At 27.1% G+C, this 15,346-nt stretch overlaps 3 protein-coding genes across 3 annotated transcripts; 1 reads left to right on the top strand and 2 right to left on the bottom strand.

Moving 5' to 3' along the window:
• Window positions 1-2,934: 2,934 nt before the first annotated feature.
• OCT59_010587 (uncharacterized protein) lies at window positions 2,935-3,357 on the bottom strand (the record flags this gene model as incomplete). Its single annotated transcript, XM_025326964.1, has 1 exon — window positions 2,935-3,357. The coding sequence occupies one exon, from the start codon at window positions 3,355-3,357 to the stop codon at window positions 2,935-2,937; it is 423 nt and encodes a 140-aa protein (XP_025173589.1).
• Window positions 3,358-7,473: 4,116 nt separating this feature from the next.
• OCT59_010586 (uncharacterized protein) lies at window positions 7,474-7,728 on the top strand (the record flags this gene model as incomplete). Its single annotated transcript, XM_025326963.2, has 1 exon — window positions 7,474-7,728. One exon carries the CDS (start codon window positions 7,474-7,476, stop codon window positions 7,726-7,728), a length of 255 nt encoding a protein of 84 aa, XP_025173588.2.
• Window positions 7,729-11,515: 3,787 nt separating this feature from the next.
• OCT59_010585 (uncharacterized protein) lies at window positions 11,516-12,073 on the bottom strand (the record flags this gene model as incomplete). The annotated part of the gene is made up of 1 exon (XM_025326962.2): window positions 11,516-12,073. The coding sequence occupies one exon, from the start codon at window positions 12,071-12,073 to the stop codon at window positions 11,516-11,518; it is 558 nt and encodes a 185-aa protein (XP_025173587.2).
• Between the last annotated feature and the right edge of the window lie 3,273 nt (window positions 12,074-15,346).

The following is a 15,346-nucleotide window of genomic DNA, read 5'->3' as shown; positions in this document are numbered from 1 at the left end:
GCAAAATGGGTTTCGGCAAAACGTCCTTTCGGTGAAATGGATGATTCGGCGAAACAGCTTCGGTGAAACATCCTTTCGGCGAAACATCTATTCGGTGAAACATCTTTTGGCAAAACATCTCTTCGGCGAAATGGCTTTGGCGAAATGGGTTTCGGCAAAGTGGCTTTCGGCAAAACGTACCGTAACCCTTATTAAATATACGGAATTTGTATACGGAATCTATAGAAACGTACATAAAATGTATACAAAACGTATCCTTTCCGTATACATATTTCTTATAGGGAATTATCTGAAACTTCTTCCGAAACTTCTTCCGAAACCCAAATTTGGATTGTTTTGTAGATCATTTAGGCGAAACTAGACTAGTTACTCCTGAAACACTATCTGTTTGATAATCATCTGATATCTGAAACGCGTTGCTAAATACCGAATTTACGTATTTAAAACATTAGTTATCAATATTTTTTTGCTAAATATAAAAATTATGACAGAATAACTATTTCTTTATTTAATACAAATAATTAAGTAATGAAAATTTTAGAAACAATAAAAGAGTATTTTTATTTTTTTTATTTAAATGTTAAAGAACAAGTCTTCTTCGTATAATAAATTATTGTTCGGGTATATATACATACCAGATACTATATTTTTAGATATTTTATTTATACTTTATAATATCATAATAAGCTATTTATATCAAAATAAGCTATTTATAAGAGTATATATAATAAAATTCGTTAAATTTCCATGGAAAATTTTTTTATGGTCTCATTTAATGTTCCAAACGATAAGATATAATTATTGTTTATTATTATCATGCATGTAGTCAAATGGTATTGTAGTACAAGATGATAGCAGATTTTATTTGGGAAATGCGGATATTTTTTAACCCGGATATTTATTCAGATAAAAACCGCGATTATCCAATATATGAAACAATACCCAATTAACTCCTCTACCATTATTTCTTTCAAATCGGTTGTAAATTTTGTTTAAATTAAGGCATGATGATAATTCAGTTTTTGATTAACTTGTCGAGATAAAAATTTAAATTTTACTTAGGGGTCGTATCTGCGGCTTACATGATTTGTGCCAATCGCAAGCAATAATATCATATTAAACTTTTAATAAGCTTTTTTTATCAATAATTTAAATAAAATCATTGTAATAAAAAATAGTAATCTGGCGTTCTTTGATTCAATTTTCAAAGATATCGGTCGTTACATGGAAAAAAATTTTAAAATTTAATCTAATGGTAAACTCCGGAAAAAAGATGGTCTATGCATTAAAAAATCTGTATAATGGTACCGTAACCTTGTTTTATAAAAATATTCGGCAAACGATAAGGAGTGCATATTGTACAATCATTCTATAATCAATAGGACATCCCGACGAATTCATAATGCCCTTCATGTTCCCTTACTAAAAACATCAAGCTGATTCAGCAAATATTTAGCATGACCCTAATATATAAACAAAATTCGAACTACCTGGTCTAATAATATTAAACTTAATTAGTATAATATATTTGGCAGCATGAAATCAACAATCCATTCAATTAACACTTTAATTACTAACTTAATGTGTAATATAATAGTTTTAGCCGGAATTATCTTAGTAGTGCGAACCAGAATTATAATCATAAGACATAACGTTTGAGTAAATTAAATTTACTACTTTTGGGGAAAACAAATTCCTTTATAAATTACAATAGTTTTTCTAATTACTTTTTATAAATCACTCTGGAAACTGTAGAACGTGATATTAAACAGAAAAATTCCGTGGATTTTTATTACTTAATTTTATTAAAACGTACTCACTATTTAATAACGAAAATTACGAAAAACGAGTTTATGACGGAAAATTGGATACATTATTCGATTTTGTAACGAAATCTCATAGTTCATTCTAATGCAATTATAATAACTGGATTCGATTTTGTCTTAAAGTGATAAAATATCTTATTCTTAATTGAAACCTTAAAATGATAAAATCTTAATATTACATATATTAGCTTAAATAATTCTTATCTTAAACTCGTATATAGACATAAAAATATGATCTAAAAACCATTATGAGTTTGGTAATTTGTAGTATAATTGTGACCTGTATTTTCTGACTAGGGATTGGAACCGTCAAAAAAAAGCTTAACCGGTTAATAACCGGTTAATTAGAGCGTCTAACCGGTTAATAGTCGGTTAATTAATCGGTTAATTAACCGGTTAATTTGTAATGAGGCTAACCGGTTAATAACCAGTTAATATATAAATTTTATATTTTAACGTGTGTTTAGAGCCTATTTTTTGTATTTTAACGCGCGTTTAAAGATAAATTTTTGTGTTTTTAACTAAATAGTATTATTTAAGAGTAATTTCTGGTAAATATTTGTATTAAAATGTATACATTAGTAAAAAATTACATACAGTATATTGTAATTACTTACTACCCAGTCATGCAGTGGTCACCGGTATCAGCACTAAGTTGAAAAGTTTTTTAATTATATTTTTAGTTCTATCCGAAATTCCATTCCAATTCTGATGGCCACTGTAGTATTCAAATTTTTGCATTTTTTCTTATTTAAAATACTATACCCGATCATATGCTGATTTCTGCATAAATCAAGGTTATAACTTTAGAATATTTTAACATAAATAATGTTAAATTATAAATATCATATGCAATATATTATATTAAAATATAAGATTGCAGGTTTATCATCGAATCTATTAGGGTGGGCAAAATTAAAGTTAATGCTAGTAAAGTTAAAGTTAGAAGTTGGCTAGGAATTACTAATTTAGGATGATCTGTATTTTAACCAGTTAAGTTAGCTGGTTAATTAGTCGGTTAATTTAACCGGTTAAATTAACCGGTTAACCGTTTTTTGAGAGGTCTTAACCGGTTAACCGCCTTAACCGGTTAATTAACCGGTTAACCTTAACCGGTTCCAATCCCTATTTCTGACATAACCCCATCCGAAGGATTATTGCCTTGAGAATTAGGTGGAATCATATCTACTTGAGAATTAGGAATTGTGTTGTAAATTTGAGATTGTTGCTGAGGCTGATAAACATGTTGTTGTTGAACTCGCTGTTGAATCTGTTGGCTAATAAAATTTTGTACATTTTGGTGGTAAGGAAAGTGCGAATCAGGAATAATATCAACACCGCTATTTAAGCATCTTGCGATATCAAATGAGCGTAATTGAGTATACGTAACATGAAAGATTTTATCGCCTAAAGGTAGAAAGAATTCAAATTCAGGCACAGAATTACTATTTGGATTAGGATAATTAATGTTATTATCATCATTATACATAGGAACGAAACTATTTTGTGCCGAATGATTATTTGAACCCATTTTAATTAATTTATGGTTTAGGAAATTATGGATTTTTTTTTGTAATTATGAATTTTATTATTTTTTTTTTTGTGTTTTAAGAGATTATGATTTTTTTTTTTTGATTTTTTTGACGTTTTAAGGAATTATGGTGTTACGTTGAGAGCATTTATATTTTATTTATATTAATTTTTTTTTAAAAAAATTGTCATGATCGTCTCGAAATTATTTTTTTGTAAGGAAATCATGAGATAAAATTTCTATTACAAACAAATACAATCTTTTCGAAAATCAAAGATTATATATTTATAGGCATTTAAAACTTTTGCAATGTTAAATTTCTAAATAAGTCTAGTAATATCATTTTTCACATGTGAAATTTTATAAGTATTTAAAAAAAAACAAGAATTTTCAAAATAACCAAAGATTAGACCATAGTGATTGGTATTCAAAATTCAAACTAAATCAACGGAGATGGAAATTGTGGAAATTGATAGGATAATAATAATCCCATATTTCGACTATAAAATAACAATAGTAAAAGAAGTTATCTATTGTTACATACATTAAACGTTCCCACAAATTTAAAATTGTTTATTTAATTAATTAATTAATTAATTATTTATTTATTTAATTAATTAATTATTTATTTAATTATTTATTTATTTATTTATTTATTTATTTATTTTGCAAAATAGGATATATTATGGATTTTGTTCTTTTTTTCCTGAAAACATTCCGATTCATTATTCTTAGAACGAAATAGTAAATAAATAAATTGATCGTATTTTATACTTTTCATTCGGTGTCATATATATTTCTTAATTCTTACAAAAAGGCTTCCTAAATAGGTAGTATATAAACACACTGCCAATTGGGCGCATTTTGTGCAATCATTCTATATCAGGTGTTATAGATAGAGTGCATGTCGCTAATTTGTTATTTTTTTTTTCAACAAAAAATAAGGTAACAATTTATAGAATTGTTCGATCGATCATTGGCTGTAGCAGATTCACAGAAAAATTTTTTTACAAGGTTATATAGATAATCTGGTTACCGTACGCGTTTTACTGAGATCTACTTTGTCGAATTCTATTTCGCGAAGCCATTTTTGCTAAATGGATAGTTTTCTGAAGAAGATGGTTAAAGCTTATTGGAGCGATTATTGTGAAATTTTTATCTATGCAAATTTTTCATTATCTTTATCAGTTTTTGTAATAATTAGCAGTTCTCAGAATTCTGTGTACATTGCGAATATAGAGTGATTATAATTACAGGACAATTACAGGACAATATTGTCCGATTTTTGTCCAGTAATCACCCTGTAATCTAATAATTTTTTTATCAGATGATCTATAGTGGTTAGCGCAATTTTGAAAAGTGCAATAAAAACTTTCTTTTAAGAATATTATTATTTTATTTTGTAAATGTCAGCAAAATGAGTTTCGGCGAAATGAACTTCGGTGAAAAGTCCGAAATCCGATAAATTTATAAATGTTTTTACATTCAGTTTTTACATTTCAAAAACTACAAAAATAGGGATGTTAAATTGCTTCAACAAAGCATATTTAAACCGAGTTTAAGCACAAGCTTTTTTTCAATAATTAAACGTGCTTTGAGCTTGCTTAACATTTTTGTTAGTATGAACTTAAAAAGTATATATATAGCGCGTTTGACCAAAATAACTCTAGTTTCACTCATCATAATTTTTTCTAATAAATCCAAATGACTGAAAATGAAATTTCAGAATATGATACTAATGCATTTTTTCTTATTACTGACGATAATACAAATCTTACAGAAATAAATTCAATAAATAATAATCACAATGTTACATTAATAAATGATGATACGCCTGATAACACAAATGAATCTGCATTAAATCTAATACATACCATATGCCAAAACGGCGAAAAATTCCTGTTTGGGACTTTATTGATGATACTGATAATAGTAATCTTGTAAACTTTGCCACAAAGAATATTCCCAGTGAGCAAATTTTTTCAGTCACCAAACATACAATTAGTCCAACCCGGAACCGGTTATCAACAGAAAATGTTCGTGCAAGCCTATGCCTGAAGCAAATATTATTAAAAATTATTCGAAAAATCAATAAAACTTCAGCAAATATGTATTTAAATAATATAGATATAAAAAAATTAAATATAAATAAAAATAAATCTCAAACTCCAATATAATCTGATTATATAATGAAATAGATAATCAGGCTTACAAACTCGCTTATGTAAATAATATAGTAAGCTCAATCGCTTGGAAGCTTATTTTCTCAAAAGAGCTTAAGCTTAAAGCTGTATTGAGCCGAACTTAAACTGAACTGGTTTAGCAAATTAATATCCCCATACAAAAAACCAAACATTATGTATAAACATTTGGAAAACGTCTTAATGAAGCACATGCAGAAGCAGAAATTTTTTTACCACGAGACATAGTGTTGTAGGATTCTGTCTGTCTCGTGGTTGACTAATGAAAAATTTCGCGTTTATACTTTGTGTTATTATGAATCCCTAAAGGTTCTATCGCCCTATTAGCTTCTAATGATTATTGTTAGTCAAAGGTAGTCAAAGGTATGTATGTTTCTTTTGTCCAACAGTTTGCCTCTGGATATTCCTACGGCTTCAACATAAAGATTTTGTAATATTTTGGGTTAAAACACGAATAATCAGGTCGCAGTTAATAATATAATAATAGTATTAAAAGTTCATTATTTTTTTTCTCCTTTCATGATATAAAACAATTGTTCTCTTAAAACTTACATTAATACAAAAGCGATATTAATTATTTAATGTTTCATTAATAAAAATTATAAACGTCTAAATTACGGTCGATCCACGGATTTTCGGAATTAGTGATTATTTTCTTATTGTACTATACAAATCATGTGTGACATACACAAAAAAACTGTGACTATATTTACGCCAATCCAGAAGCTCTTTTTTATGAGTAAAAATTTGATAGGAAACTATAATTACTAGACAAAATACATGTATTTAACAAAATATAAACAAGTTTATGCAACTAATTTAACAAAAAGGAAATATTAACGAAAATTACGATTAGTCATTGCATATGTTATTTAGTGATATATTATTGATTAATGTATGTTAAGTTTCTAATCGAACTTACAAAAGATTTTTACGATAAAAAAGTCTTCGGTTTGAAATGGAATTTTTATAGAATTAATAATAGAACTCATTTGGCTTGTTCAAAAATCAGCTTTTTCTATAGAATTAGAGTAAAAAAATTAAATGTAACGAATAAAAAAGGCTTTTTATGTTGTACTAGAGACTTTAGTAATTTAAATTTATTTTATTTTATTACGAAAAAAGATGAAAAAGCATAAAATATTATAGCATCTGTATGTCCAATAGCTATTTATGTCGTTTATTAAAGTGAGGCTCCACTTTTAAGCGTGATATATCATTTTCAGATACTAGTTACAGAAAAATCTAACTTGAATATTTGGTTGTCTTATAATATAATATTTCCTATGAGACACTTGACATGTTTGCACGTCTAATGTCTATAGCTATAGATTTATTAAAGTATAGAGAAAATTTTCGTATTTTCTCTGCAATGAACAAGTGCGTAAATTGCTGCTGAAGTCTCTATATATATAAAGAGAAAAAAATTTATTAAGAACAGTATGTTCATATTCATTATTATTATTATTATTACGTATAATTTGCGTTTTTTACATGCGTTTTCGCGGTTTAAAAATAAATTACGAACGAAAATTATGGCAACCTGGGGAAGTAAAAACTAACTATGTACATTTCGAACATGTGAGCCCTTAAATCCCTTTAAATATAATTTTTAATTCTTAGTTAAATAATTACTTTTCCCACAAAAAATTTTCTGGGAAAAATCAATTTTTTAGTTTTCATTCCAAAAAAACTCCGATATGTGATCAATTTTCTAAAAAATTTTTATAGGGTATTTAATATTTATAAATTATTTATCATTTAATCATGAAGTCATTTTTGCCTATGAATAGTAAAAAAAAAAATTAGTAATAATATAGGAGGGCCTTGGCATTCTTGGCATTACAGTGGTGCAAAAATGTTACATTCGTGACACGATCGTCGGTCACATGATTATTCGATTATGACAGTATCAATGCGTGAAAAGCATCAGAAAGTGAAAAGTTTATTAGGTGATGAGGATATTCTTCAAATGATTACAGAATATCTTAGGAGTGTTGGTTATAATGTAACGGTTAGGGAATTTAAAGCTTACATTAAACAGGATGAGTTTCGTGTTGAGAAGAAAAATGTTTATTATGATGGTCATGAAAGACCCGATGTTATTGAATATAGACAAGAATTTTTACATGAAATTTCAGAATTGGAAAATGGATGCCAAAACCGATGATATAATTATTTAGAAGAACCAGTATTAGATGTAAATGAAAAGCGTCATATATTAATAATTCATGATGAATCTATTTTTTATACTAATGATGAAAAAAAAACCTTTCGGGGGGCCAGTTGGATATCAACACTTCGAAAAAAGGAAAATGGCTTAAGTTTACATGTTTTAGTGATTTTATTACAGAGGTAGATGGACGTTTAAAATTTGAGGAAGAAGAAGCATGTGTTAATTGTGTTATGATGAAACCAGGAACCAATCGTGATGGATGGTGGAAAACAGATGGTTTAATTAAACAGGTAATTAAATTGCATTATTTTCAAAAATATTGTTTATTTTTTTTATTACCATTTTAATAATCTTTTAACATTAGATCACCGAAAAAGAAATTCACATATTTGAAAATTACATCCTGGTGATATCGGAATATTTGCATTTGATAATGCAACAAGTCACGCAGCATATGTTGAATATGCTCTTATTGCATCATGAATAAATCTTAAGCCCGGTGGTAAAGGAAAGTTTAAAGATGGAATAATGCCTGCTGATGGATCAGTACAGCCAATGCATCTTCCAAATGGACAGCCAAAGGTATCAAATTAGTTTTAGAAGAGCGTGGATTGTGGCCTCAAAATCAATTGAAACGTATTTGTGATGATTGTAAAAAGCACTCTCCAACTTCAGATAATTTCGTGTGCTTTCACTCCAACCCGATTTTTTTAGCGCAAAAATCATTAATTCAAGAGATTATTGAAAATCGGGGGCATAAGGTTATATTTTATCTAAAGTTTCATTGTGAGCTCAATTTTAAACGATATACTCGAAACAATTGTGATTATTCATTTAAGAAGCACTAAATTCTGTTTCTTTAAAACAAATTAGACGATATGCACGACGTTCTTGGAGATTTATGGATGCATACAGAAAAGGTCTAACGGGTATTGTAGCTTTGCATGCTGTGAAACAGTATAGATCACATCGGCGAATTCCTGAAAATGTAATAATAAATTTCCCGATCACATGATCAAAATATTGACCAATAAAGTCTTTTCACGTGACTCTTATAAAATTGAAAATTTGTAAAAAGTGGTGACGTGATGTCATACCCGTTCTTTTGATTTTTCTTCTTCACCAAGGTGGCACCGCCCGTCGTATATAGGATCTGTGTAATTTTTACTGTAACTCTGTTCACTTTGAGAAATAGACTGCGTGCACCATATGATCATTAATAATAAATAATGTTAATTATATTATCATAAATCAATTTTTTGAAAACTGCCAAATTTGGCATTACGCCAATTTGGCAGTTTGACAATTTGACAATCTGACAATTCAGAATTATTACGGCATTATGGCAATTCGTCATTACGGCAGTGTAATTTATTTCGACATTACAATAATGTATTAATTACGCCGTAAACCTAATTCACCCCATGTATACCGCCCGCCCGATTAGGATGATGTGTACTTTTACACATATTTTACATAAGTATTTAATAATATTAAATTTAAGAAATTAAATTTCCTATATAACAAGAAAATAAATGAGTTTGTACTGCGCTTATAACTTCATCCAACTATTATAAGAGTACAAAAAACTTTATATAAAATTATGTTAAAATAATATTATTCATAACTAATAAATTATTTGCAAAAAAAAGTAAAATAAAAGAAAAGAAAAGACAAAGTTAGGTGGCTATGCAAAACATGCTCGTCTGATGACGAAAATATGCGCTCAAAATATATAAGACAGCAGAATTTTCTTCCAATAACCCCAACAATAATAATAGTTTGACAACATCTTTACCAACTACTATTATCACCTCTACAACATCTCCTACTATTCGAAACACAGATACTGATTGCCACAGCCACATCAGTCACGTGCTATCGGTGATTCACCATGTTTTCAGCCACATTATTTATTTTTTTATCGTTTATTTTTTCTCTCTTTATTTTTCCCCTTTATGTTTTATATTATTAAAAAGTTTTGTTATAGTAATTGAATGTTGTCATAAAGCAACAATAAAATATTTAAGCAAATTTTATTATAAATATATTTTAATGTTAACATAATATAATAATAGTTCAGCTGGAACGATTGAATATCGATTGTACGGTAGTGTTTCGATCCGTTGCCGGATTCAACCGGATAAACCCGGATAAATTTTTTTTTTAGGTATCCGGATAATTACGGTTTTTAACCGGATAAATATCCGGATAAAAAATGGTAAGATTGACCCGGAATCCGGATAAAAAATAAAAATTTTTTTTTTTAAAAAATTAATTTCATAACATTTCATATATTTTTAAATCCGTTAAATATTATGACTTAATTTGGTAAATTCATATTATATAAAGGCTAGATTTTACTTTAAAGACATAATATTTTTTTTATTATTTCTAATTATTCATTCACTACAAGGGAAAATTTTAAATTATATCACAAGATTTGTCACATAATTTGAATATAAAATATTAAATTCGCGGCATTTATTATTAAATTTTTATAGTTTAGCGTTTATTTTATATAATATAGTAAATATTATGCGATTTGAACAGAATTATTTAACAAAAATTATCACTTTATTTATAAAAAATAAATTTAATAATATTCATTTATCACTTCATCACATTCATACTCATTCTCAACAAAATCATTACTTTCCGCATCCAAATCTGATGGAAATACATTAATATAATCCATAGTTTGCATATTACGTTTTAAAAATACCATTATTCCTAATAAACCAGGATCCAATAAACTTCTTTTTGCAGTAATGTGAATACCTGCATCAGAGAAAAACCTTTCAGAAGCTACAGAAGTAGCAGGAATTTCTAAATATTTTCGTGCAATAATAGAAAAATATATTTCAAGTGAAATTACAAAAATCCAAGAAAATGATTACAGTATTTATTTATTTTGGTTAGGGCTTAGGACTAGATTAACTGAATTTAAATTTAATAAATAAAAAAAATAAATGCTATAAATTGATTAATAAATTTTTACATAAATCCGTGAAATTTAATCGTCAGCATAAATTTAATAAATGCCACGAATTTAATTAATTAAATGTTACATATTAAATTAATTAAATGCCACATTAAATTAAATGAATGCCACGAATCTTATTTATTAAAATGATCTACAGTAAAAAAAATTTTGAGGATTTCGGTTTCTATCCAGATATATCCGGATTTTTATCCGAGTCGGATAATACGGATAGAAACCGGATACTTTTTTTAATTTATCCGGATGACGGTTTCTGCCCGGATCGAAACACTATGATTGTACGGTGATTAATAAATCAATTTACTACTTTTGAACAATTTCATTTATATTCACCCAAAAAATAATAACAAAAATAAATTGTGACTGTACCCATATGAAGATTGCATTAATTGTCTTAATAAATTAAACAAAAAAGGAGAAGATAAAAGAATTTGAAAAATATAACCTAATTTCGGCGCAATGTAATTTTTTTAAAATCAATATAGCGTAATACTAAATTGATACTGAATTTTTTTTTAAAAGCCATAGATTTTTTATTATTTAATTTTTTTTTCTTTTTGGAACATATTAACGAAAGTTACAATATAGTATCATATACATACATGGTCGTGTAACGAAAACAATCACATGATATTAATCATTCATTTTTGTCTTAAAGTGATTTGTGTCTTAATTAACAAATATAGCTCAGCATCTTAAAATGATAATAAAACATAGATTAGCTGTAATTCTTATTTTAACTCGTATATAAGTATAATATTCTTCTTAGATGATTGATTAAATGACAGAACTAGTATCGTTATGGGTTTGTATCGTATTTTCTGAAATCGCTTCATTCGAATGAATCACATTATTGTAAGTATTATTATTTGTATTCACTTGAGAATTAAGTGGAATCATATCTACTTGAGGATTAGAAATTGTGTCGTAAGTTTGAGATTGTTGTTGGAGCTGATGAATATGTTGATGAACTTGTTGATGAATATGTTGTTGAACTTGTTGATGAGTCTGTTGGTGAATAAAACCTTGTCCATTTTGATGGTAAGGGAAGTACGAATCAGGAATATGTGATATATCACCACCGTTATTTAACAGTGTTGCGATTTCAAATACGCGTAATTTAGTATATGTAACCCGATAGATCGTGTCATTTGGTAAAGGTAGGTAGAATTCAAATGTATCTGAGGGCACAGTATCATTTGAATTAGAAATTCCTACATGATAATTAATACTATTATCATTATTATTAGGAATTCGCATAGGAACGAAGTTATTTCCAACTTGATCTTCTGGTAAATGCAAGTAATCTTGTGTTGAACAATCATTTGAACTCATTTTAATTATTTTATAATTTTAAGGATTTTGGATTTTTTTTTTTGTGCTTTAAGAACGTTGGAAGTTGAGAACGGAGTTATTTATATTGAAATTTTTTAATTATTTTAGCCATTATCATTTCGTAATTATAAGGAAAAAAAAAATCTTGAGATAAAGTTTCTAAATAATGATGTATAGCGAAACATTTCGCCTTTTGAGGTCAAATTCCGAAACTTTGACCAAACTCCCGAAATCTCCGAAACCTTAAGCAATAAATTACTCAAACCTAATTTTATTTATTAAAAAACAAAACAATAAAATTTAATATATTGTTCAATTTCTCATTCACTCCGTATTGTTATATCCATATTGTGCCGCATGTTGTATAGAAATCAGCCAATAAATTACTTTTAGGGTACGGAGGATTTGGATGTTACGGAAATTTCGGAAGTTTCGACCTTTAGAAGGTTTCATGTTGCTCGAAAACATTATTCTAAATGCAAGAAATAATGGTATATACAAATACAATCTTCTTGAAAAAGAAAATTTTTATTTTTTGTTTGTTACTTGTCACTTGTGTCTGCCCGCTGGCGCATTTTCATTTGATAAATAAATATTTTTCGCTTAAAATTTGAATAAAAAGAAAAGGAACAAAAAAGGCTTTATTGATTATCTTACATTAATCTCTTAGTTATCAATCAATTATATTATAAAAACACTTCTAATGTAATATGCAAATGCGCAGATTTGTACATAGTCACGATATATAAAGGAGTAGTTGTACCATATTTTGATGTTAAAATACAAAGGAAAAAAAAAATTATGAATTGGAACAAGATTAAAAATTTATGCATCAATAAGATATTAGTAATAATCAAATTAATATAACTAATTAATTTATATCATGCAAGTAATAAATTCAGTGCTAGCCGAAGACCGTATATACGCGTGCAAAGATCAGGATTAAAAACATCAGACATGAATAAAATTATCGGTATAGTAAATTCCGCACAATCCTAATGATAATGTAACATTTTTACTAGAAGTGTTAAATGATTTAGCTCGAAATTTTGAAAATTATATTATGAAAGTTTAAAGTTTTAAGTATGGAAATAAATATTGTGAAATTTATAAATTGAGAAAAAGTCAACGAGTTTATTCAAACCTGGTTGATTAAACTAAGTTTCGTTCAAACTAGTAAAATAACTATATATGTCACGTGATCTACAAAAACAATAAATAATCACCTTAAATTATTGTATAAACATCAGCGGAACGACTCCCCTAGGGCTAGGGGGATTAGTTGGTAACTTATTTTTGTACACTACTCTGTTTTTGTCGTAATATTAAAAATAAATAAACTATTTTATTACTTTATAAGTTATAACAGCATATAGTGCTTTTACATTTTATTACAATCAAATTAATAAAAATTAGTGCCTTAATCCCTGCTGAACAATTTTACTTAAGCTCTTTAACCCTATTTCACGCTGTAAAATTGAAAAATCAAGTACCACGACAATTTTATTAAAAAAAAAACATCTATTTTTTCACAAATATTTAAACAATATTAGCATACGTGTATTACATAATTTGTTAAATGACACTTATTAGTCGCCCAAGTCTTATTTCATTAAACTGAAAAATTAATATTATAATAATCCTTATAAAATATTTATCCGTGTCTTTTATTCCATAAATGCATCGCAGTTAGCCGTAATGTCGTAATACAAAAATTTTATATGTTGTAATAGGTTTGCAACCTATTAAAACATATGTAGTAATAGGTTGTAATTAGTTAAAATAATTAAGGCTAACAAAACGTGGAAATTATCTAAGTTGTTTAGGTTTTTAGAACAATAACAATAAAACAAGAATTAAAAATTTTATTTTTTTCGTGTATTTATCAAAAGATCCGTTTCTATATTAAAAATATTTTTAAATTATAAAAAGTTAAATATTCTTAAAGAACTTAAGCATGAAACATTGTTATTAAACTGTAAAGTATTTTAGTTTACAATAAATGCGTTTTTTATAGATTTTATTCCTGTAAAAAATTTTATCCGTAAATCTCCGTGAATATGATACATTTAACTAAAACCAAAAAAAGTAAAAAAAGAAAGAAATAATTTTGTAACAGTAAAACAATAAATAAATAAGCTGCTGAAAAGAATACAAGATTCTGAAAGATTTGTGTAAGTCACGTGACTTATATAAGGTAAGTTATAATTGAACTATTTTTATGTGAAACTTAATTATTACAATAACTTTATTTAAAGTATCGATAATAAAAGTTAATTGACATCATAATGTCACAGTTGTCATGCTATAGTTATTATTTGTTTGCATGGCGTTTTATTAAATTTAATTTTCTATGATATCGGTCATTACACTAAAAGAAACATCGGGTAAAAAAAAGAAAAATTTAATTTAAATGGAAGTAAATAACAGGTTAATCACTTCATTCTTATGCATTAATGTGTATATAATGATAGCATATTCGAAAATATTCCCAATTTCGCAGAATAAAAATGAGTAACCCATTGTAATAATTAACATCCTCTCTGCAAACGCTAAGGGGGTGCATATTGTATATAATATAGGGGTAAATAAGTCCAGCAGAACGATCCTAATATATAAACGATCAACAAAAAAAAAAATTGAAAATAAATATTATATTACCGGGCCTTTTAATAGCCTTATCCAATAACTGTTATCATGCAGACGTACAAGATCATGCTTCAATCGCTTCACATAATTAAAATTCAAATGTTATTTAGTTAACATAATTATATATTTTGTAAAATTTATATTTAATCTAAATGATGTAATGTGTCAAAAATATTAATGATATTTATGCAATAGTGATTTATTTGTACAGTATCTTAGTCTAAAAATATCAATCAGTATTATCGAAAAAAGCAATGAATCTGCAACTCTGCACGTCTGCATAATTGCATAATAAATTGTAAACTATTTGCCGATCATTCGGTTAGGGTCTAGAATACTTGGCAGCATGAAATTAACATTCCTCACTACTCAAATTACATTCTGTCATTAGTGACATACCAAATTGTAGCAACAGTTTTATTTGATCATTATAAGAAATTAATTTTATCATAATACTAACTTAATGTGTAAATAACGGTTTTAGCCGGAATTATCAGTAATGCAAACTGGAATTACAAATAACTGAAATGATATAAGGTATGACATTTGAGTAAATTAATTGCTTTTGGGGTAATAACAATAACTTTTCTAATTACTTTTTATACGGTATGAGACAACAATTCA

Source organism: Rhizophagus irregularis, chromosome 19, assembly GCF_026210795.1.
Source record: "Rhizophagus irregularis chromosome 19, complete sequence".
In the NCBI taxonomy this organism is placed as follows: Eukaryota; Fungi; Glomeromycota; class Glomeromycetes; order Glomerales; family Glomeraceae; genus Rhizophagus; species Rhizophagus irregularis.
The sequence above is the reverse complement of the archived record's forward strand: the minus strand, read 5'-3'. Positions and strand labels throughout refer to the sequence as shown.